This window comes from Periplaneta americana, chromosome 9 (assembly GCF_040183065.1).
Source record: "Periplaneta americana isolate PAMFEO1 chromosome 9, P.americana_PAMFEO1_priV1, whole genome shotgun sequence".
Taxonomy (NCBI): domain Eukaryota; kingdom Metazoa; phylum Arthropoda; class Insecta; order Blattodea; family Blattidae; genus Periplaneta; species Periplaneta americana.
In genome coordinates, this window is record NC_091125.1 from 71,997,728 (window position 1) to 72,024,498 (window position 26,771).

Genomic DNA, 26,771 nt, shown 5'->3' on the forward strand with positions numbered 1-26,771 from the left:
AATCGTAACATTTATTTAAAGCAATTTCTATTGGCATGGAAAGAAAAGAAATTGGTTCCCTGTTGGGATAGGTTTGGGTTTTTCTGATCCTATGGGGGAAATCCATTGACCCAGAAATTAAAAGAGATCATTACAATAAAACAGGTCTACTAGTATAAATTATAAACATACATTTAAGTATATTAAATAATGTTCTGACTGCGAGTTGTAATTTGTGGTAAATGTAGTTCCTAAATATTGTTAATGGATAGTAATAGTTTGGAAGGTCATGTGAACAAAGAAAACAATTGGAGATGTATGTTTCTTAATTTTGCTGTAATCACTGTGCCACAATATACAAAATAAATACATAACATTTTATAATGCTAAAATTCCTCAGATCAAAATATATTCTGTACCGGTATCCACTTGTACTTTTGAATTATCAGAAATGATTACCAGTATAGTTTCACTTTTCTTGTAGCCAATGAATATAATGATTTTTAACAGGAATACCGGTACTAAATTATTATTATTACTAAAGGTCATGTCATTGCTTGGCAAAAATAAATGCACTCGACAGAATTATTTTCAAATTACAAGAAGTTTCATTAAAACAAATTTAACACTTTTAACACTTGATGACTGTTGTATTCATTATATCAGTAATTTATACTGTACAAAATTACACAACTATGATGGACTAGACAATGATTATGTAGTCTATAATAATGTAGTTAATAAGAAACATAATTTAATTTAAAAACATAGAAAAATGCAACCAACAATAATTATATTAAGTTTACTATGAGAATTACAATAGGTACTTTTTAATTCAATTATGCAAGTTTTTGTGAATGATTCCAATGTTGACAATTGTACACAAGTCAGCAAAACATTAGAGAATACACCAAAAACTGAAGGAAGAGACGTACGTCTATATTACATATTTTAAAAGTATGGTCCACTTATGTGTAGTCTACATATCATTCGCTTTACCTACTAAGACAGGATCATACTATACATACAATTCACAATTAGCAGTATATCATTTGGCCACTATAATGAAGTCCTCCACGATCATAAGCACACAACACTCCATTCTACCAAAATATATACATGATTTATTTATTTTGTCTATAAAAACTACATACAATAAATCCCAAAAATAATTCCGAAACAAGTATATAAATACAGTTTAAAAACAGACTATTCCATTTGTTATTAACTACTTTAACGTTATTTGTCATTTATCCTTAAAAATACATCTAACCCTGTTACCAGGAGCCCTACTATGTTGAGACCCGCAGAAGCACATTTCCAAAACACATACGACAGGTACTTAAAAAAAAATAAATTACATGATGTAAACTAGGCATAACAGTATCTAACAGGTGCGGGGGAGAGGAAAAACGAAAGGCTGGAGAGTGTTCAGATTCAGATGGAAACGAGAGATCAGAACTTAGTTTACACTATTTAGGAACTCTTGATATTCGAGGGGTGGGAAATTTGTTCTTTATACTCTCATTTCCAATTTTTGCAATTCAATCTTAACATTCCACAGCCACGTTTATGAGAAGTGGCTCCCTTCATCTTGACTTTACATTTTCAATACCTACCAACATATCAAATATATTGCTATTGTGGATGAGTGGGGAGTAAGGATATAGTTCTTAAAGTCTCTGCTCTATAACTTAGATCGAGCACAGAACTTGACATTGATAATATAAGAAGAAAAAAATTACAGACAGCCTTTGTTATAAAGTTTCTTGCTACGAAATTTTTATCTTAACGTCACAACAGTTCTTCTTCATCATCATCATCATCATCATCATCATCATCATCATCATCTTTGCATGTATTGGGCCTAGTGGCCCATTACAGTCTCTTGCCAATGCTTGAACAGTCTGCCACTGTAGTGTAAAAGGGATATTAAAAATAATTATAATTAGGTACCAATAATTTCTTTAAGCTAATATATCTTTACTTAGTTATCTCTCAAAGCTTAGTTAAGAACTAAGTAAGAAGATACAAATCTTATATTCTTTCTCATTTGATAGATTCACTATTTTCTACATAATATTATGCCAGTATAAGTCTTCATCTCACGAAACAGCAAACAATTTTGCAGATTAAGGTTTACGAAACATTTTAGCTATAATTTTTAAATCAAGGAAGTTGGAACAGTTTCATTTCATGGTATGTGTTATGTAAGGATGTTTTCTTTCTCGATGTGAACATTCATTCATTTGTTAATTGTTGACATTGTTAGCTTTTGTTTGTAGAACGATCAGGAATAAAGAAAATTTGAATACAGAACATGTCTTGTAATGAAGAATATTACATTGGCGACGAGGAAAACTACATATTAGGTATGTATGTATGTGTGTATATATATATATATATATATATATATATATATATATATATATATATATATATATAAAATAAGCTTAATTACTAGAAGATTCAGATATACTTGGAAAACAAACATGGGAAGTGAGGATGAAAACAAGGAATCTTTAGAGATTAAAGAGGCAGATAACATAGATTGTTCAGGTGATAATAATATTGAGTTGGCAATAGAACATAATGATAACATTGACTGTGACAGTGGTAGTAATGACAGTAATGGTGGAGTGCTTGATGGTATTTGACCTCCGAAAAGGCTCACTGAAGAAATGTAACATTTCTTTGTATAATTATATTACATACCTCATTAAATTCTATTTTTTTAAGAAGAAGTGTTATATAAGGATGTTTCCTTTCTCGATGTGAACATTCTTTTGTTAATTGTTGACATTGTTAGCTTTTGTTTGTAGAATGATCAGGGATAAAGAAAGGTTGAATACAGAACATATTTGTCTTGTAATGAAGAATATTACAGTATGCAATGTAAATTGCACATACTTCATTACGAAGTTATTTATATATATTTATTAAAATATATATTGTAGGCCTATAATGGATTGATGGGAGAGACCCCTGAAGTGATATTATCACTGTAAAATGATGCGTGCAAAAGTGTTCTACAGACATTTCCAGATATCTTATAAGCCATACTTTAGATCCAAGGCATTTTAGAATACTGCTCTGAAGAGAACATTGTTTTGGGAACATATTTAAAAAATATATTATGATTTTTTTAAAGAAAAAGTAGAGGAGAAAACTATTTTGTGCAATTTTTGCATTGGGCTTCGTGCTAAATAGGCAATTATATTTCGACTTTCTTTTTTATCAAGAATATGTTTGTGTACTCATTATTTTCTTCAGCTTTAAGAAGTTTCATTCTTCTCCAGCGACTTTGATACATACATCATCCTCATCCTTTAATATTCTTCATGGCTTTCTCAGATTCCATCTGTCCACGTGTTCCTCTTTGTTCATTCAATTTCTAATTATTAATGCTCAACCAAGTTTGCTATCCTACATAATCATATTAGAATAATATTGTTCTCCTATTTTCCATGAAATTTCTAATTCATATTTCTCTTCTGGCTGTTTCCTTTTTCATCAATCCAATCATAAACTCCTGCAGGGAGCTTCCTGTGTGGCTGACCTCTGCTACAGCAGTGAATCTTCTCATACCAAATTATAAACTGCTTTGCAATTAAATATACCTTCTGTCTACAGTAGATGCTCGAAATGACTACCTTCTTGTGTGCACGGTTCAGATTTTTTAAAAATATATTTTCCGAAATCGAGTGGAGTTCTTCACGCGAAAAGTTAGGTATATTAGTATCTATCAGTTTCAGAAGTTTCGTAGTGCAGCATGCTAAATTTATTGACACTCCCATCTGCTGTGAGCCATTACAGAATGACTTTCAAGGGTTGGCCTCTAATGAGCACGAATTTCATTCAATTCTCTGTTAAAACACCATTCTCTTTTTGGTTTCTTATATAATACAGTCAACTGAATTAAATTTCTCCACTAATCAGTATACTGTTTTGTAAATACTTGGGGAATTAGGGAACTATCTACAGAATTTCTTACGAAATATTCTCCACTAATATTGCTTGATGAATATCTTACAAAATAAAACGTGTTGTTCAGGACTATCCAACAAATGACTACATCTAAGATCATGAAACAGTAGATAAAACTGGAATATTGGAAGCCAAAAGAGGCTCTGTTTGAAAAGAGTTAGGCTGAGTGCACACAGAATCAGATGCGACGTGGCGCGATGCGACATTTTGCTTTACAATGCCTTGCGACAACATAGCACTGTCTCCTTGCGACAACTGATTTGCTGGCTGGCCTAGGCTAGAAAATGGCGTCAATGAAAGAGGACTGTCTAGATGATAAATTCTATTGCATTTGGTTATTATTTCCTAAGGATGTCTAATGCACCTAAAAATCTATAGGATTGAAAGAGTCTTAAAATTAAATACTACTAATGTAGTGCACAGACGTCATTTTCTATGTTTATGACTACTTCACGACTCACAATAAAGAAAAATAATATATTAAATCAATAATGAGTTATAGTATAGAGGAGAGAAGTAGGCCTACTACAAATTATTATTATTATTATTATTATTATTATTATTATTGTAATTATTATTACTGCCAATATTATTATTCACCTGGTGCTTTCATCTTATTTGCAGTTCCTCACATATTTTTAGAAACCACATTATTGTCGCGATATTATTTCAAAGATTGGTAGTTTTCTAGTACCCGGTACTCGTTACATAGGTCGTTTTTATGTTTACACAGTGGCTCCTTTCTGAAAAGAATTTTAATAGTTTGTTACTAGATGTGATTCTAGTCAGTTTGTAAAATTTTTTTGGTCCAGGGAAAATATACATTTTTTTATACATATCTATCCTGTACTAAAACAACTAATTTATCTGCATCGAGCTCCATTATGAATAATGTGCACTGCACAACAATATGGTATTTGTAGATGGTGGAAGCATGCAATCATAGCCACTACTAACGCATGCGCAGTATAATGGAGCTAGTGGACAGTCTCCTCGCGACGAACTTCAAGCAGTCATTTGATGTTGTCTCTCCGTGTCTCCTAGTGTCTGCTTGTGACAGTCGTGCCGCGTCTGATTGTGTGTGCACCACATAATAAGAAACCAGTGGGAAACAAGTACCATGAGACAAAATGTCGTGTCGCATCATGCTGCATAGTTATTCTATGTGCACCCGGTCTTACAGTGGCAAGCCCAAAGGTTCAGTTAGTATAATTTTATTTTATGTAGAATATTCCTACTCCGTAGAAGTGAATTCAGAATGCAAATTACCCTACTTATTTTATTTATATTTTTCCAAACTCCCATAACACAATCACTTCCGAACTATCCTTCTTTTATTGATTTTCCTCAATTGCCACATTACAACTATTTTCTTTCACTGTTCATCCCATATATTTAAAATATTTTACAGATGGTACTACATTATCATAAATTAGTTCTTATGAGAGACTTATGCCTAAATATTCAGCAAAGATACATTAAGAAATTAAAATATGCCGAAGGTTAATGATTCCAAGATAGTGTTCCTTACAGGCAAAAGAACTGTAGACCTTTGCATTTTCTTAAAAATGGCTGACTGAGCTCGCAGATGGAGAATTTATAACTGATCAGTCGAAACATTTACCGGTACTCAGTTGGTCACGAGTGCTCGAGGTATTTGCACCACAATTACATCATCTTTTAATTCCAAACAGCCTACCTAAGAAGGTTATCATTTTATTTTTATTTCAGATAGCACGAAAATTAGAAAGTATTTGAACATTTACACAAGGAAACATAATTTTTAAATAACACAATTCTTTAAATGAAATAGGCCTAATGCTTTATATTATCAATAATTTTATTCAGCATCCATCTTGTTGAACTCATATCAGTAACGAAAATGTTTAATGTAGCTGAGTAAATATGCGATTGTATAAAAAGAACAGAGATTTTGTGATGCATGCCAAATTTTTTCAAAAGCAGACATAATATATTACAGTCAGTATTTAAATGACCATATCACGAAATGTCAAGGATGGAGCCAACAAAATTCGTGCTGAAGTTATTCCAAAATTAAAAGAATTAATGGGAAAATTGCCATTTGGTTTTAAAATTAATCATTTTTGTTCAATCTTATCTAGAATTTCCTCTTTGGTTTCTTTAATGTATTTACTTTTGTACTGTGCCATTACGAATATAACACAAAATATTGTAAGTTAACTGTTCCGTTCAACTGGAGGATAAAGACTTAACAATTTTTTATCGTTTTTTTAGTGCTGCTTATACTTTATATTTATATTCTTACAGATAACATAGTTTGTTAATATTTTATTTTATTGATTTATTAATATTTTATTTAAATATTTTACTGTAATTTTTATTCAACTTGATAGCCTGTATATCTACTAGGTTCACTAAACAGGTGATAGGGTATCAGATAGTTTAATAATTTCTATAGTGCATTCTGTAAACGGTCTATGATACCCTTGATACAATAGGGACGACCGGTCGGCCGTGATGCTTCATTGAGTGTTTTGCTTTCTGGGGAGTTAGGACATTCGGCAGCCAGCCTGCTGCGTACATAGTACGGAGCGAGCAACCGATCGAGCATATTATCATGATTCTCGGTCAGTTGTTCTTAATGAAATGTAGAGCTCTAGAGAACTGTACTATGGCACACAAGCACATACACACACAGTGTTTTTTTTTTTCTAGAGACAAAGGTTATTGAACTCTGAAAAATATATTGGAGCAGACAGGGAGATGCACAGTGCACAAGGAATTCAACGCTTAAACTAAGTTCAGAAAAAAAAAATCACGTTAAAAACATAATTAATCCATCTTTATTTTCACATTTTACTGCACCTTTCAGAGGAAATACATATTAGTATAAACTGACTCAATTTGGGTTAAAAAATTAACAAATTGGTTTGCAACAAAGGCATTTACTAAACTACATATCGGTACCCAAAGTATTGGAGGATTTATCACAGCATGGCCATTTCTTCAGTATTTTCTCTTTTACAGTCCTGTTATGCTCTTTCCTTGTGATGTCTGTTGCAGCATGATGGCCTTTTAGCAACCAAGATTTAACATACTTGTCAGGGTTGAAGTTGATCGAAGGAGGCTCAACAGTTCTAATAGGAAGCAGGTTCCTCATGGTGGTAACTATGAGGGATGATCTCATTGATTAGACAATGAAGTTGAGTTGGATGAAGGCTCACAATATATTGGCAGTGCAGAATTCGAACATTTATCAATTCATTGATGAAATATATAACAAAAAGGTGCAAGCATTCCAGCATGTTCCACAAGAAAAAAAAAAGCACCGTATGTATGTGTGTACATATGTAAAAAAATTTATGGTTTATTTAATGATGCTCGCAACTGCTGAGGTTATATCAGCATCGCTGGTGTGCAGGAATTTTGTCCCGTGGGAGTTCTTTTACATGCCAGTAAATCTACTGACATGAACTTGTCGCATTTAAGCACACTTAAATGCCATCGACCTGGGCTGGGATTGAATCTGCAACCTCGAGCACAGAAGGCCAGCGCTATACTGACTGTGCTAACCAGACTGACATATATATATATATGTGTGTGTCTATATATATATATATATATATATATATATTCCGCATACAGCAAGAACATAATATAATGATATGCATAATGGATATCTCTAATGAAGTCTTACATTTCAGATGGCTAACATTGAGCAAATTACAAAATTTGTCTATTAAAGCAGAAATTGTAGAAAATCATATACACTGAGGAAAAATAGAGGATACTTGAGCTGCTTTTGCTATTGTGACAGCAGAAATATTTCACATGTCAAGACAATCCTATATGAATCAACAAATTAACATCTATGTATTCCTGAATTCTTTGCAAGACGACGTAACATGTAAAACACGCTGAGGGCACATACACATACATCCCTAATATTAAAATTGGTGACGTGAAGAAGAAACATATTTTCTCATTTTTACGTGATCTACAACAGTTCAGTTATTTATCATTCTGATATTCCTGTTTGTAGCTAATTTTCTTTAACTTTTGTTCAAACAACATTTTATAATTCTAACAAAGTATCTAACTTCATTTATAAATTGTATGATCTAGGTATATGCACTTAAATCGAGATAAACAGCTATTCCTATACTGTAATCATATTAATATTATTTCACTATTTACGAATACAAGTATTCAAAATTAAACAGAATCGATTCTGAACTGCCTGCTCATGCGCAGTAGCTCAATGTGCGTTCCAACAAGACAACTAATTCCGAACCGATAATGAACTCCCAGGTCCCTGTCCCAACATGCTTTAAAATTCATTCAGAACTAATTAAATTAATATCAATATCAAAAAGTATTAGTTGAGGTATAATTACTTACTTTTTAACCAACAATACCACAAAAGAAAATCGTTCCAGGAGAAATTTTAAAGCAATAGTTATAAACATTCGTCCACATGTAAATGACATTACTTTTACAGATATAGCGTCATGTGAATGACTCTATCTGGATTTTAAATTAGTTGCGTTGGGATGTGAACAAAGACTTCGAAAGTACGTTTGTGACTCTGTTCACAGAAAACCTTTTACAGAAAAATGAAGTCGTTTTATTTCTCTGTTTCCATAATGATTAGGGTTATGTCAATTTTACAAAATAAAGTAAATCTCTTAAGTTCTATCATGTTTGTTCGAATATCTACGTTTTCAATTTGAGAAATAATTTTGCATATAAGTTTTTACAGAAAAATTAAGTTTTTTGCTTTATTTCTGTTAACAGCTACATTTAAATTATACAGAGAAAGTCAAACCTAAGTTAACGGAATTCCAACCCACTGGGTTGCTTTTTGACAGGCACCAGGTTGGGTTTCCCCAGTTAGTTGTTTCCTTTAAGCCCAGCAAAGGACATAAGGCATGAGTTTTTCTTGTTAAATGTTTGCACTAAATCTCGTGTCTTATAATAAATAATAATCTATTCAGTAAAGTAGTACCAGTCCCAAATACACCTGAGTTAAAACGCAATATGTTAAGGGAATTTTTTGTACCTAATGAAACATTTACTTTTCCAATAAACACAGTGCAAGGCAAAAAACTAAAGTTCCAGTTGAACTGGCTAAGAGAGTGGCTTGCTTATTTCAAACACAGTGATGGAGCATATTGCAAGTACAATCCAACTATCACAAATATTCAGTAATTGCAGCAGATAATTTCTGAAAAGTAATAGTGAAGAAGTCCCGAGCCATGGCATCATGGTCTAAGGCATTCTGCCTAGGACTCACATTACGGAATGCGCGCTGGTTTGAGTCCTCGTGGGGGAAGAAATTTTCTCATGAAATTTCGGCCAGTGTATGGGACTGATGCCCAACCAGCATCGTGATGCACTTGGGGAGCTACGATAGGTAGCGAAATCTGGTTGTGAATGCCAGCTATAACGGCTGGGGGGGATCATCGTGCTAACCACACGATACCTCCATTCTGGTTGGATGATCGTCCACCTCTGCTTCGGCATGTGGGCATGAGGCCAGCAGCCGGCTGGTCGGTCTAGGCCCTTCACGGGCTGTAGCACCACGGATTATTATTATTATTATTATTATTAATAGTGAAGAAACTGACAATGTGGCAACAAAGTTGATGGTATAATTCTGCTGACACTATTTAAACTCCCAGTCTAAAAATGACTTTAGAATTAAGGGATACTCTCTCATGAACGTTGGTAAAGAACATAGGAGAGATGGTGGAATCACCACAATAATCAAGGGAACTATGCTGCCAAATCGTCCCAGGGTCACCAGCATAGCTCGTCGGCTAAGGCGCTTGCTTGCCTGCTGATATAGAGTTGCACTCGGACGCAGGTTCGATTCCTACTTGGGCTGATTACTTGGATGGGTTTTCTCTGAGGTTTTCCCCAACTGTAAGGTGAATGTCAAATAATCTATAGTGAATCCTCGGCCTCATCTTACCAAATACCATCTTGCTATCACCAATCCCATCGACACTAAATAACCTAGTACTGTAGTTGATACAATGTCGTTAAATAACTAAAAATATTGTTCAATATTCATAATTAACAATACAAACATCGATGATATGTATAAACAGTAATTCAACGCATAAGAGGATCTGAATGTTGTTAACATAGTATATATTCCACCACATTATTAAGGAAGATCTGAACTTCTATCTCCAAGTAAAGCAATAATGGTAAGTGATTTCAACTCTAGACACTCTCTCTGAAATAATGATCCTGCAAACCCAACTAGTGCTACTTTAAACGGATTATTACAAACAATGTAACTTTATTAATAACAATTTACATAGTCTCCCAATTATGGTACTACCATTATACTTGACCTCACATTGGTACCTCAATACCTGCATGAAAAGACATCTTAATAGTTTGTTGGTGAATAACTTCAGAATGATTATAGGTTTGCCCCAGCAAGCAATTCAGAAAGTGTTCCAAACTAATATCGAACTTCTTCCGACGCATGCATCAATTGTGTACGTGTCAGAACTAGTTCGGGATTTTTTACATTGTTGGAATGTTTCTTGAACTCGTCTTTTAAGGCCTTCGGAGTTTCTTCTCATATTAAAATTATATTCTTCTTCCGAACTTAATTCTTCGTAAAAATCACTCATGATGGACTACTTTTTTACTTTAACCTGCCTAGTCTCCAAGCATTTTAACAACTTCAGATTAAACCATCTGTGCATACATCAACAGTTCAGAATTCCCAGTTACTGCTCTTAATTGAGAACCAATTTCACTTATTCCAAAGGAGTTCTAAAGCATGTTGGAACAGGGAAATGGGAGTTCAGCATCGGTTCGGAATGAATTCTAGTCTCATTGGAATGCACACTGAGCTACTGTGCATAAGCAAGCAGTTCAGAATTGATTCTGAACTGTGCTGGAACAAACCTTATTACTATCATAAACAGTAATAAGCAAAAGTTTAAGATGCCGACCCCCCCCCCCCTCGGCTAAAACAGTATATTGAGAGTTGACTGAATTTTACTGAACTTAGAAAATACTACTGATTAAATATATGTATTATTGATGGTGTGAAGATAAATTTTTTAAGACCTTGACCATCTATCATTATTTTATTAGCAGCTTTTTGTGATTTTTTAGTTTTGCTTTTTTCTTTTAATTGAAAATTCTCATTTAAGGGTGTTTAAAAAATTATGGCTTACCTATATAGGGCTTGAAACATTGTCAGAAGTCCCGTGGCTTTTCTCAAACGGAAGGAAATAAAATCATAAAAATGTTATGCAAACCACACAGAAAAACTCTTGTTTTTTTTTTCTTTCTCATTAATAATTATTAATTTTATTTGATTACTTTTCACTTTTCTTTCACTTAATATTTTTGTAGCACCTCCTTTGGATTCATAGCAGGATTTCACCCTGGCAGGCGTGGAATCTACTATTTTTTACAGTAATCACCTTTCCCTATCTCAATCCATACTGTTGCTATCTTTTAATTCTGCCAAGTTCGGCACTAGTTTTTTGTTCTAGCCTCCGATACATGTTCCATCACATTCAGATCTGGTGATCTTGCAGGCCAGGGAAGAGAATCTTTATTTTCGGAAAACCACCTATGTCCACCTCTCGGCTTGTGATAGGGCACATTGTCTTGTTGGTACCACCAGGTCTTATACCACCCCAGAAGCTTCCTTTTTGATGGCAGCATATAATCCTCCATGACACCCTATTATTTCTAGTGTTTGTATTCCTATCCATGAAGCAAAGTTCCCCAGTCCCTCTAGATCTCTAGATCAGCGGTCCTCAGTACACAGCACTCTCGGGCTAGCGTCTCTTACCCGCACAGAAGACACTGCACCATGGTGCATTCGTAGCTGCTGGCAGGTATGCTCTCTACCTCTTCCTGCTGCATGACGGGGCACAACACATTGCTCCGCTTACCCCTTACCCATTTCAGCGAGTGCTGACGACCACTACTCTAGATGTTCTGCAGCCCATACTATAAATAATGATATATCTCTCTTTTGGACACTGGGAACCAGGCAGTCAGGTTTATACTTATCGCCCTTCTGGCTTCGAACACTGCAGCCTATTGGAGAACAATTTTATGCATGTTTTTTTCCGTCATTTTGCAGCCTCATTAATCATCATTTAATATCTTCACCAACAGATCTTTTCCCTATATTTTATTTTACTCTCACAACGGAATAGGAATATTAAACACGACTGCTTGCACAGTACTAACTGAAATGGCGAGGTGTTGAGAGTTCTGTACTGTAGGAGGTCAAGTAGAAGGATGCAATCGGGAGGGTTGTGTAAAGTCAAGTGGTGGGAATAGCACTACCTGCTAAGTATAAGGTATAAGGAATGGGTCAAACATGTTTTTTTGAAGTTAAGTTCTGCAGCAAGAACAAAATGCAGAAGGAAGTGCACAAATTATGGAAAATATAATTTTTACCAACCCTTAAAAATGTAAATTCTTTCATTTTGGTTTGCATCTCTATACCGGAACCATTCTTGTGAATATTATAAATGAAAAAATGAAACCTCTAAAATTTTTTTAACCATAAAACAAGTAGATCTATCCATTTTTTTTTTTTTTCGATTTTTAGAGGGGTTCATGACATTTTAGACCATGCTGTTATGGTGCGGAGCAGAATATTCCATCATAACACCTATACTAAAATCAATAAGGACAAATACTAACAACCTATTTTTACAGACCAATTGAACTTGCATCTTGCCTAGAAAAATGGTATCTGAAACACAACAATAAAAATGATATATGGAACACAACAATCTTCCAACTAGCAAAAAATAGGATTTGAGACGGAATGAAGCACTGTATATGCCTTATTAAGCATTATGTATGTATGTTTAGTCAGCTATCAGCAGTAACATAGTAGACTAGTCAGTCTATTAAGCATTATAGAAGTAATATACACTGGCTTTATCAAGAAGACAACCACGAAAACTATAACCATTGGTTTAGAAGCTGTTTTTGACAAAGCTTCTACAACCTCTATTATCCTTCAGTGACAAAACTGCAATCAAAGAACATCTGCTACAAATTAATTATAATTTTTTGCAAAACCGACAAATCCAAGTAATGGTTAATGAATCAATGTTAAGAAAAATAGAATGGCAATGACATCCTGCAAAATTCTATACTGAGCCCTACTTTATTTAATATTTTGACATTTCCTCAACTCTTCCATTAGACTCCAATATCTCTGTCTGTACAGATGATATTATTCCTTGAATAATAATAGGAATCTAGATTTGTTGACCAATAGTGCTCAGATTACATTTAATAAAATAGATGCTTGGATAACTAAATGATCCTTAGCATTATCAAAAGGAAGAATAAAATGTAGTCTGAAAACTTCCTAATACTGCTCAAGATACCATTTACAATAAAATCAGTAGAGCTCGGTCACAGGTACCAACTTCAATGTGAATGTTTATTTTATTATTCTATGTGAACACAGAGGCTTCTGCTTTGTTGTAAGAGGGTAAAGGTGATGGGTAATACCTGTACTCTTACTACAGTCCAGTGAAAAATACAATATTTAAATTTATAAATATAATATTTCTAGTAGTAGGCCTACATAAAATACAATTTTGCACAAAAATATTAGTTTCATATATTTACATTAAATATACCGTATACAATATATGACGTTCTACAACATGTTTGTATATAGGCTATGTTAAAAAAAAAACTTAAAATACAAAAGTTGCAATGTTATGTCACTATTTATACATTCATAATTCCTTTATAATTAATTGCATTTAATTGCGAAATACATCTTAAATATATCGAAAGTAAAATTTTTCATATTATCACTCAAACCTTGTATCTAGAGAAGCCCATGGGTAAATTATTCATGCTTATATTTTTCAACGAACTCTTTGATATACATATTACCTATTTTTCTTAAAAGGCATGTACCAACATTACACAATTGCGAAAAAATTCTATTTGACTATTTGAGTGTGATCAGGAAGTTGTGGGAATATCTTCATTAATATTGGATTTAATTTTACATTCTTTCTTGTACTGTTATAATATTTCAGAATGAAATCTCTTTTCTTTCTTCTTACGTGTACATTGAATACCTAGAATACCTATAAAACACGGTAAATGGTATTTTTCCTGTTTTGTAGAAAACAGGCTATTTCTTACCAAATTTCTCTAGAATGTTGTGGGCATAGAACACTTCTTGACATGATGAAGGATGAGTGGAACAGAGAAAAATTTTCTCCAGCACCGGGATTTGAACCAGGGTTTTCAGCTCTATGTGCTGATGCTCTATCCATTAAGCCACACCGGATTCCCATTCCAATGCCAGATCGAATCCTCTCAGTTTAAGTTCCACCTCTTAGTTTCCCTCTAGTGGCCAACCTCATGCACTGCATAACAGATGTGTGACTGTGACACAATGTTCAACACACTGTGTGCAGAATTTCTGCATGGAAATATATATACTTCGGTATATCGTAATATACTTTTTGACATGTTTGCTTGATAAATATCAATTTCAATCAACCAGTTAATGTATGCAAAGCGTATTTTATAGAAGGGTAGGAAGAGGGTGTGTTTAGTTACTTTTTCTATGTAGACTGCTAATTGTCCTTATTAATCAAGTACTCATTTTTAACTGAGTATTGTGGTGAAAAGGAATGAAGCATGCCGGTCTGCAATACCAGGCAATACAACCTGACTAGACCCAACCATCTTGACTATACACTGTATGCAACTAACTTCACTCTGGTGTCTGGGTGACCTGCAACCAAGCTCTAATAATAATTAGACATAAAAAATTCTTGGAATCTTTTCAGATGAGAAGTTGTATTGGAAATATAAAATAATCTATGTAGCCATTGAATGCACAAAAAGATTAAATTTACTTAAAATTGTTACCAATAAAACGTAGAATGCTGATACTGAATTAACAGCCAATGCTCTCCATGAGAAAGACCTCACAATGTACGAAGACGTCCATGAAATTGCCAAAAAAATAGCGCCAAATGTATTGACATGATAGCCATATTACCTGGCTCTTCCATCCCCATCATTATTGATCCAACTGTACAGTCCGAGTCTCATGCTAGTCAACCAGATGTTAACACTGGAAAGATTGATATCTATATGCCAAAGATACATATATAACAGACTGGCCATCCCAATGTTAAAATTGGTAACATGTGGAAGAGAACAACCACCAGGATTGCCACCGTCGATTGAGAATGACAGCTAGATGGAAGTATAGTTGCTCCATGCAATTCAAATGAGTTTTACAATTTGACTTCCTATGCAATAGCTAGAGGGCAGGATAGTGAAATTGATAAAAGTTGTTGCCATCAAAGCCTATAAGGTTGAGTAATCTGTTATATATGTGATCTGGGGTACTACAAAGACAAATATAATCTGTCCAACATCACAATCCAAAGCCTGCTCATCGGTACACTCGCAACTCAGCAGTATCACAGAAATACTAACTCATATCCTACCCCATTATCTCCTGCCTAGTTGCCTCATAAGTGGTGCCTTCTTGGTATCACTTGTGAGGTTCAGACCTGTCTTTGGACAGTCGACTAAACAACAATTATAACACATCTGAACAGACTTATGTAAGACACTGTGAAATCAGCAGCAACATTGCTACTAGATTCATGTGTTAAGAAGTTAGTTAACTTTTCTTTTGCATATGAAGCAATAACATGGAAAGAGATAGTACTGTCCCAACTCAATATGAAGTTACAATGATGAAATATTGTTTCAAACCAAATTAATTTCTTTCGTCTTTTCACTTTTCTCATTTTCTTGCTGTTGGTTTCAGTAATCTAAAATTCTGATAATTTATTTAATGATGCTCAATTTTTGATCCCTTAGTCACTGCAGCCACTGAAGACCTAGCTCATCTCGATTCGTTGTGTCCTGTTTTATCTACTACAGACGTCTAAGTTGTGAAGAGATATTATTCTGTGTAGATCAATTGAATCATTGACTCAACTTCTAGCTTATAACTTGGTGGAACAAGGAATGCCAAATCGGTAATTTTTTTCTCAAATCAGGGTTCTTTCAGATAGCTTGTAACTTGGTGGAGCAAGGAATGCCAAATTGGTAATTTTTCTTCAAATCAGGATTCTTTCAGGCTTTGTAAATCTATAACATGTGATCTTCATTTTACTCTCCTTTCAAAGGAAGTAGCGTTAAGAATATTTGTCCTTCCTTAACATATACTGCTCTAATGTGGGTTTCAATCTGCGAATCTTCAATCCAATGGTAACCACTGAGTAAACCTGACAGATTGGCAGTGATATTAGGCGTGGCATTTCATTGCTTCAAAGTACACTATTGTCTACAACATTCGTTCTCACGTTTAAAACAACTATTTGATATCTTTGACGTTCTTTATAAAGATCATACTTAGTAAATATTAAAACATATGGAAGCAGCAATCGTGACCTATTTGGAAATGTCATGTTTGGAGAGACAAAGGAAAAAACAACCAAATGTACTGCACCTCCTAACATTTTCTGCCTGAATGAGAGAAAAAGAGGTGGAATGAAAAAGGCAGAAATAAAAGGATGAAGGTAAGGAGGAATAGAAAGGGGGGGGGAAGAATGTATGAAGGAAACAGCAAATAAGGAAGGCAGGAGACAGTGAAAATGAGTGTACTGTGAGAGATGAAGTGTGGAATAATGGAAAGAAGGAGGAAGAGAAAAGGAAATAACACTGGCAAAAACGAGCAAAATTGAATTAAACTTTTTTGTCTGAAATATTTCAAAGAATAATCCCCTGATATTAACACTACCCCCCAGCAATATTACTTACGGTTCACCCTGTACACACACTTATACAGAGTGTTTCCGAGGTGGTGTTACAAACTTTCAGGGATGGAAATGGAATTGTAATTTGGCACCACGTGCCCTCCTTCCCTTAACCTTTGGAACAGTAGTGGAAAGATGGTATGGGCCGGATGTCTCCTACATGAGTACTTGGCCCGATACTATCTGTGAGCTTGTCTACTGTTCCCATTGGCTCATCCGTATTCGAAAATCAGGTCTGTTTATTCCGCTCTCGTGTACTCCTCCATTTCACTAGGACTGATCGACTGGACACTGCAACTTGTACACAAACACTGCTGTCTACAAACGTGCATATCAGGACCGACCATGTCCGTTACACATTACGCTATCTGCATTGCTTTAGTGTAGTTTCCTGTCCCCATCTCTCAGACGGCATAGTGAATGGAATACTGTAAATAAACAACGTAAACAACGTCAGATGAATACAGTATGTGTAAGATGTACAGATAAATACACATGTGTACAGAGGAATAAAATGACTTCATTTCCACACAACTATTTTTGCTTGTAACTTTCGACTCGGTCATTTCCAGACCAGGGTTTCTTATCTCAAATTGATACATGTGCCCTTCGCCATCATCCCTGAAAGTTTGTAAAACCACCTGTATATACTGTATATGTATGTATGTAGTAAGGTCTTCTGAAATGTTGATTACATTTCTCATAGCAAATAAAAAAAAAAAAGTACAATTATAAAAGGGTTAGTTGGAAGTGGTACCTGAACGGAGGGTAGCCCTTATTACTTTTATTACATCATCATCTTTTCATTTGTCACACACTCAGAGAAACTCACCTCATTTCTCTTTCTCAGAATTGTTAGAGACAATGGACTGTGAATCTCTTTCCAAGTTCCATCTGTCCAGATGTTGCCATGCTGATGTGGGTTTCTGTCTCAACAATTTTTTGTAAATGACCTACTGTTGCAGCTTTGTATAAGAAATTACGTTATGGTAACAATGAACACGGAGATAAACAATCACTGGAGAAATTTCTTTTATTAAAAGTTCATCAACAACTTTTGGCTAACCACACTAAACGAATTGTTTCTATGCTTTTCTGTGCAAGTTTATATGGAAGTTTATTCAGAGAGAGTCTGAGACTGAAAAATAAATAAGGAAGTAGAGTCTCTTAGTGATTATATATTAAGAAAAAGAAATTCAAAGAACCTGGCAGAAAAGAGAGAAGGAAGGGAGACGGACATGGATGGGGGTAAGACAAAGAAAGGAAGAGACAGTGAGTCAAGATTAGCGAGGGAACCCTTCTATTAGGAACACATAAATGTACAACTACTGTCACATGTGACCCTACATACCCAGTAGCACTGTGCACTTTGTTACCCACTTGCTACAGTGTGAGAGAAGCATGAGAATCTGTCAAATATTCTAGTGAGATGCAAGTAAGGTTACAAGATATGGTCGTACAGACACCATAAGAAAGAGCCTTTAACAACCAAACAGTCTCCATGCTGAAACTTTTGAAACACAATACTAGAATGACGAATGTACCCTGACATGTTGATAGAAGTCAAGAACAAATTAACCAATTTTCACTTAAAGTTGTGCGTTCTTATATATGTAAACAGATTAAAAATCAGAGCATAGTGGAAACTGAACTGACTACCAAGGAGGAGTGGGAATTCTAAAAATATATAATAAACAGCAATAAGAATGACTATTCATAAAAAAAAAATTCAGAGTGACAAATTGTGAATAAGATTTGTCACCAGGGAAAATAATTTTTACCTTCAAATTTTTTTTGCACATCGGCCATTACAATTCAAGTTGAATTATTGTCAGAGGCTGAACTAAATAAGAACAGAAAATGAAATCCATTTCAAGCAATTACAATAACTTTAATTTCTCAGGACTCTTCCCTTTATTGTAGAGAAATTTGTAGTGTTCAGTGCTGAATGTAGACATACAATCTTAGAAGGACTAGTTGAATATGAAACGCCTACCTTACAGAATTTGGAGATTTAGGAGGTAATTCATACTAAATTTTCCAGAAAGGCAATAATTTTTATCAGGAGTAAAAAGTGAAAACCTTCTGACAACCTCTTGAATTTGTCACAAGTGAATATAATCCTTTCTCCAGCTTTTTAATATTATTATTCATTATATAACGAAAGCAATTCAAATTATTTCATAGTCATCATCCCTCCCTATTCCCCCTCCTATTGACAGGTTATAGTCCTAAAGGAACTGTTAAGAACTACAAAATTTTCCTAGCCATCTCTTAAGTAGAGGAAGCGCAAGAGAGCTTGCCACAGAGAGCTGCACAAACTTTTGGCAACATTCGGTTGGACTCGGCTTGCTGCTGACAGTTCTATGTGAACCATTTGATGAGTGGGTTCAAGATTGTGACATTTCGAGTCAGATTTATCAAATTATTACAGCGTGTGTAATTTATTGTAACATAAAGCTTGTCGCAGGACAACCAATAATAGAACATTGTTGAAAATGCAGAAGCACGATTTCTTTTATGTATGAAAACACAAAATGTAATAACAAAAATATTTTAAAAGACAAAGGTAATCATATAGGCCTAATAACTGATATATTACACTGTAATAAAACATTAATGTATAATTTACTGTGTAATTTTATTTAAATATTCTGATAACTAGGGTAATATGGTCGGTTTATTTTAATCTGTCATATGATGTCATTCTTGTTCTTTGGTACCAATACTGTTCGACATAATTTTATGCAACAAACACCAGTTTAGTATTAAACTTTTTTATGTATAATAATAATAATAATAATAATAATAATAATAATAATAATAATAATAATAATAATATGACATACATTTAATGTAATTCCTAACTATAAATTACAACCATGGAAATGTATAAAGATACAGAGTAATGACAATGAGGTCTCATGTCGACCTGTGATTTCTAGTTAAGAATTACATTAAATGTATGTCATACATGTTTGCTGAACTGGTGTTAGTTGCATAAAATTTTATGTTGATGAACAATATCGGCATCAAATAAAAAAAATATTTTCATATGACAGAATTCTAAGATGGTTCTGAGGTTCACATTCAGCCTCCAAAAAATTGAATACCCAGACAATCCCGGGGGCAAAAGGCAGTCGGAGCATGGTGAATATCCCATATATTTCGAGTGGGACCAATTTCGTTTTTCAAGAATTTATACACTTCTCTACTCTAGTTTGACTATGTAATGTTTTAGCATTTCCTAATTTAGAACGAAATGGGGACATTGTTAAGTACATAGAATATTACACACAAATCTGAAGGCTATAGTTATCCAACAAACGCACTTTCAACTATGTAAAATACATAAAAATATTAATAAACACGTTGGCTGCTCTCAGGCTGCACGATATGTACAGTTTAAGACCTCACTTTCGAATGCACTCTGTAATCAGCATTAGGTGATTTACAACAGCCTCATAACGAGCACGGCGGCACTAGGAATGAATATCGTTCTCTGCACATCAGTGAAATAAGCAAGCACGTCTAGCGTCCAAGTGTTCTTCTCTCTGTTGGTTTGTAATTCAAGTTTGTGCTGGGTATTCCTCTCTGGACATTAGATTAACATGCTGAAAGGAAGCCAGTTGTTTCGAGACTTATGTACTCGTATTCCAGTATTGGTTCCATTTCAAATTCATGCAAGATGTTTTCATTTTCATTATCCTAGTATGTTTAACCAGCTGTTCGAATTTTTATTACAACCTATTTCATAGTAATATTCTTAAACTTTGTCATATGGTATTGAGGATGGTGGTGGTGCTCGTGGTGGTGGTGGTACACCCAACAACAGCAGCAAGAACTATGAAAACAATGATGATGACATAACATACTGTGTCACATTTTTATTTTTATTTTTATTATTATTATTATTATTATTATTATTATTATTATTATTATTACTTTTAGGTCATTAAAATTAATAATCTCACGTTTATATTAATAACTGATAATAAATTATCATTATATTATTATTATTATTACTATTATTATTATTATTATTATTATTATTATTATTATTATTATTATTATTACTGTTGCAACAGTTGCCCAATGAAAGCAAAATTCATGTACCACTTGTTTGTTCAATGCCAGAGAACAAACAAGTGGTACATGAATTTTGCTTATTATTATTATTATTATTATTATTATTATTATTATTATTATTATTATTATTATTACTATTACTTTTAGGTCATTAAAATTAATAATCTCACATTTATATTAATAACTAATAATAAATTATCATTATATTATTATTATTATTATTATTATTACTGTTGGAACAGTTGCCCAATGAAAGCAAAATTCATGTACCACTTGTTTGTTCTCTGGCATTGATGCGCAATTAATTTAATGGTGCTTTAAGTTTTGTCTGTCAATACTATATCAAGCTTCTTGTGTATTTGAGTAGTCAATGAAAACTTCCCTGTCATAGTACATATCCTATATTACCCTTTTTTCAGGATGAATTCAGGTGTTTGTTTTTGTAATATGAGACATAACTGAACAATATTTTGTATTTGATCTGATATTTTTATGGATGATTTTTTTTATTTTGAGTTATTTTACGATGCTGTATCAACAACTAGGTTATTTAGCATCTGAATGAAATGAAGGTGATAATGCCGGTGAAATAAATCCGGGGTCCAGCACCGAAAGTTACCCAGCATTTGCTCGTGTTGGGTTGAGGGAAAACCCTGGAAAAAACCTCAACCAGGTAACTTGCCCTGACCGGAATTCGAGCCCGGGCCACCTGGTTTCGCAGCCAGACGCGCTGACCATTACTCCACAGGTGTGGACTTTATGGATGATATTTACTATTTGGGGCTATGTCTATTGGTATATTCAGATATTATTGTGGTACAGATAACTGTGATATTTTGTATTGTTTCTCCCGATTTATAGCATTTCTTTCAGCTATCCACTATGAGTTATCTTTCAAAATGAAATTTCACATAATTTCTTTTTAGTTTCTGGTCTTGGATGGTGAACATAAATTCTTCTTTCTCGCCAAATAGATCCTCAGAGTGCAGCCACTGTCTGATGTCACTTTTTCGACAAAAGATTGTTTGAATTCAAGTGGGTCTTTCATATCTTATTGTTCTTGATATTATTATTATTATTATTATTATTATTATTACAGTGAAACTTCTGAATAGCAAACATCCTCAAACAAAAATAACTTTTCATCAATATGTAAATTAAGTTCAGTACATGAATGTTACTATACTACATACACAGCTATGTATAATTGATAATACATACTGTAGTAAGATAAAAATGAAAGGTTGAAGGATGTTAATACAGTACAGTATGTCTCTCTATGTTTTAAAAAAGTCTGATACTAAAGTTTGTACTTTGGAGGCTCTTTGAAGCTTAGTTTGTATATGATTTTCTACTTCCGAAATAATTTTAAATTCTTCTGAATCTCCGTTATGAATTAAGTATTTCTTCACTTCACTCTCCTGTTTAATTGAATCTTTACAAGAAATAACTCGTTCACTATCTTCATGAGCTTCCAATTCTTTCTCTTCATCACCTTCGCCATTGTTAGTCGATTCAATCATACCTTCAATGAGACCTTCAACATCCATGGCTGGATCATCAGTATTCTCGAAGTCTGTTGCAGTATCACCGAACAGTTTTACAAGTTCAGTAAGTTCAGACTGAGCACTTTCATTTTCACATTTATCATTTATTGTATCACTGTCATTTATAAAAAAAATCCAGCCTTTAGAAAACAGGGACATACGGTTTTTGGCTGATTTCTTTTGCAGATGACATAGCCAACAGCACTGCAGCCAGTACATTGTTTTTTTTTTTTTTTTTTTCGAAAGCTCACCTGCAGTTCGAATATTGTCCATTTTTAACAAAAGATATCTTAGAACTTTCTGTCTATAGCAGATCTTAAAAGATTTGATGATTCCTTGATCCAATGGTGACAAGTTGATGATGTACAGGACGGCAAGAAAATCAACTTTATGTTGTCAAGTGCAACATCAGGATGCAAAGAAGCATTTTCTACTGTCTGCCCATTTTCCTGTCGAAACAGATTAGCCATTCAATCATGATATCTCTAGTCATTCGGGCACATTTATTTGCTCACCACTGGATGTCATTTAAGTCAATTCCTTTAAGGCAACATGGTTTGGCTGCTTTACCAATAATCAACAGAGTAACAAAATCGCCTACCATATTTATGCACAACATAACAGTCAGTCTATCTTTTGTTATTTCCTCTCCATTACATAGCCTCCCTTCAGATATATTGTAATGCCCTGTAAAACAGTCCTGTTTCATCACAGTTACATATGTCCTTTTCAGTGTGCCCTTCACACAAATATTTCTCAGATTATTTGAATATGGAGAAAAATTGATGAGTTATACTTATGTTGTGGTGTCCGTGTCTGTTATTGAGACTGGCCGCTATTGAGAAGAGTTTTCCTCATAAGAGTCAATATTATTTTGTACAGCAATTTTTAAATGTCTGTTATTGAGAGGCATCTGTTATTTAGAAGTTTCCATTAAGGGAAGTTTCACTGTATTATTATTATTATTATTATTATTATTATTATTATTATTATTATTATTATTATTATTATTATTATTATTATGCACCAGTTACAGTAACTCAGTTCACAGTTGGTCATCTAATGCTGTCTCACCAAAGGGACAGAGGTTTGATCTCTGTCAGAGTCCTTTCATCATAATGTTGCATCGTCATTAGACTATCTCATCAATCTTAATAGTATCTGATTTGATCATACACTTTCCAAGTGCCAGTGGGAAGCTATAAAAACAAACTGTGATGTTATCTGATAATCTGAGCTTGGTATGTGACAATGATTTGTGAAATGAGTCCTGGGAAGAACTAGATTGATCAGTGTAGCAGATGCCCACAATCAAGTCGGACATTATTTAATATGTTTCGACACAAACGATTGAACTATCAGTATGTATAAAAGTGTATTATGTACATACATTCGTTATACTTGTCAAGAAAATCAGTGTTCTCTTAACAGAGCTGTATAAAGAAAAGACATACCGTACATAATAATAGTTTTTGTCTCTGGCTCCTGTCTTCCACCAATATCCTTGCTTGAAAATGGAAAATCTACGGTTATAGCTATCCCATTATAGATCCAGAAACGCCCTTCGGGTGGTGGGATATTAAAGCTCCCACTTTACGAGACAATCAATACTTAGTAGCAGTAGCAATGTCAATCCTACATGCTGGCTGCCTTTGCTACCATTCTGGTACTCGCTTTTATTGGAGGCCAAGTGAACCCCAGGGCCACAGTGCAGTCACAAGAATAAGATCAATGAGAAAACCCGTAATTCCATCACGAATTGAACCTGCAACCTTCTCCGGCTTGTAGCACAACACCTTAACCGTGATGCTACTATGTGCCCAGCAATTCTATAGTGGATGCATAATAATTAGAAAATAACATAAAAAGAAAAGCACATCACGCTATTAAAACCATCATCATGATAATTTAGAAGAAGTCAATTTTTATTTTTCTGAGAATAGTATTATCCTGACATTAGCTCGGAGTTACTGAAAGAAAGCACCAAAGAAAGAAAGCAGTCTTCAAGAACCGAACCCCACATCTCCCAAGTATAAAATCAATACATTGACCTTTTCGTATAAAGGATTAGGTCCAAAGCTAAAATCCAAATACCAGTGCTTGACTAATTTCTCTACAACAACGCAAAAAGTTCAGAGAAGTAATAACTACAATAGTAGCACTACCATTTCTCTCACTAAAATTAGATCCAAACTGTATCAAGCAGCTCAACAACTTTCACAAGCAGAAGAGACTTATATGTATTATGTTGACAGATGAGCTCCCCACTCATGTAGTCAGTACTACTAACAAAGCACTTTGCATGTGCTAATGTGAATATGCCAACCTTGTTTGAATCTATTTAACTAACCCAACAGTATCACAACTGACACAGTAAGGAGGATCAATACGTGCTGCAGAGACAGGCCACTACCTCATATGCTGCACTGAGTTTTGAGCCTCACATATCTAGTTTAGAATCCGGTTCTTCCAAGCATGTAACGAATCTCTTCAAATGACAGCCAGAATGTTAGGGACCAAGGTGCCATCCGAATCCAAACAGGTAGGAATCCTTTGTACAATGCGAACAGGCCCTCATTCTGCACAGTCTTGATGAGACAGTCCACAGACGACTTGTAGATGAGGCCACTGCCAACAGACAAGCACAACATACAAAACTGTGCAGGTTCAATTAGTTTGAATAAATGTTTGACAACATGTCCTCAGTGGTACAGAAGTTACCATGCCTCCCACTAGATCCGAACTGTGTAAGTTCAAGGTCATTTGAGGGCAAAAAATTTTTAAAAGCAGTAAATATCTTTCTCCTGTTTCCAAATTATTTCTGTCTTATTGGCAATCTGGATTTTATTGCACTTACTGTCGTATTTTCTGTATGTTTTCTATTAATATCATCAGAGGCCTCTGCACTCTCACAGGACGATGGTTGCATAGCAGAAAACTTCACAGGCATGAAGAATCCGATAAATTTTGCCTGTATTCATTTCGATCAAGGACAGGCTTCTTTTAAATGCCACAAATCTAAGACACAGAATCCCGAATTTATTTCTCATCTGAAGGAAGCCATGCAGAGAAATTTAATTGCCCTTTAAAAGTCCATTGCCTTAAGCTAAACATGGTAACCACTAGACTAACCTTGTATACAGTAGAGTTTACAAAATGTTTTATAAAGCAATAAATTTAAGAGTCCTTCTAATTAGATTATAATATGTTGCTTCAACTCGAGGAATATGTGAAATAGAGGGTGAAGGTATCATTAATGAACATGTAGCACAATGATGGTTACAGGTTTCAATAATGGAGGAGGAGACATTAAAGATTTACAACGTCCTGGAAGACCTAAGGTATCAAATATTGGGAATACACACAGAGTTTTGAAAGAAAATCTACAAAAAAATACTCGTAGGTTGTCAGAAGAACTTGGTGCTTCAAAAGATACAATACATCGCTAAATTAAGACGTTTAGAAAATCATGCAGAAGTTGTAGATCTGAGCCTCATTTATTGACACCTGAACAGGCTCAACACAGAATGGGTATCTTTCTGTCATTAGCTTATCGTAATCCCATGTATGACAGGCTTATAATGATAATTGTCACATATGTTGAAAAATGGGTATATTATCGCAACCTTGATATCTCAAAACAATGCCTCGATCCCCATCAATCTGCAAAAGTCGTCGTTAAACAAAATCCGTTTAGCCTCAAAGTAATGTTATGTGTCTGGTAGGAATTTGAAGGTGGAATTCACTCGATGCAAATCTTCAGTCCGTTCAACAGCTAAAATGAGTTCCTTAAGTTTTGAGAGAGAATTACTCGGCATTATTAATCAAAATAGACTTCTCTTGCAACAGGACCCATACCACTTGATCAACCATCAGCATCACTGCAAAAACATCACTGGTACTGTTGCAAGATAACAAAACCTTGCAGAAACGTGGCTCAAAATCATACAATCGAATGACCTTCTCTTTGAAGATCAGATTAAGTCATTGTCACAGCACACTCCAACTAAAATTTTGTTCGAAAACCGACATTACTTATGAGATAGTATCCGTATCTCAGAGATCTGTGAGACTGTGAATCTCATGACATCTGTGACAGTTAAGCGTAGTCTATACTTTGATACACAGATGACTATGAGAGGTTAGTTGGTACTGCCACAAACAATTGAAAGTAATTGTAGGTGAATGATAAAATGGCTGGTTTGAAAAACTGTCTTACAAAATTAATGGGTCAAATCTACAGAATGGTTAGTAGCATTCAGGGCCATCACATCACATCTCCTTACTGTGAGAGTTCAGATGTAATTGCAGAGTGAAGTATACACTCAGAGATGCTGAGTCATAT

The 26,771-nt window shown here is 34.3% G+C and overlaps 1 protein-coding gene across 2 annotated transcripts in view; it reads right to left on the reverse strand.

Annotated features, from left to right (window-relative positions):
* Window positions 1-296: 296 nt before the first annotated feature.
* Ucp4A (Uncoupling protein 4A) overlaps window positions 297-26,771 on the reverse strand; it is a 51,395-nt gene continuing 24,920 nt past the window's right edge. Inside the window, exons 8-9 of one of the 2 annotated variants that reach the window (XM_069835016.1) lie at window positions 24,840-25,054; window positions 297-17,218 (exon numbers count right to left, since the gene is read on the reverse strand). In XM_069835016.1, coding sequence (XP_069691117.1) covers window positions 24,880-25,054 — 175 coding nt within the window. In that variant the 3' untranslated portion in view covers window positions 297-17,218; window positions 24,840-24,879. Of the gene's footprint in view, window positions 25,055-26,771 lie in introns of both variants that reach the window. The other variant, XM_069835015.1, reaches the window with a different exon arrangement.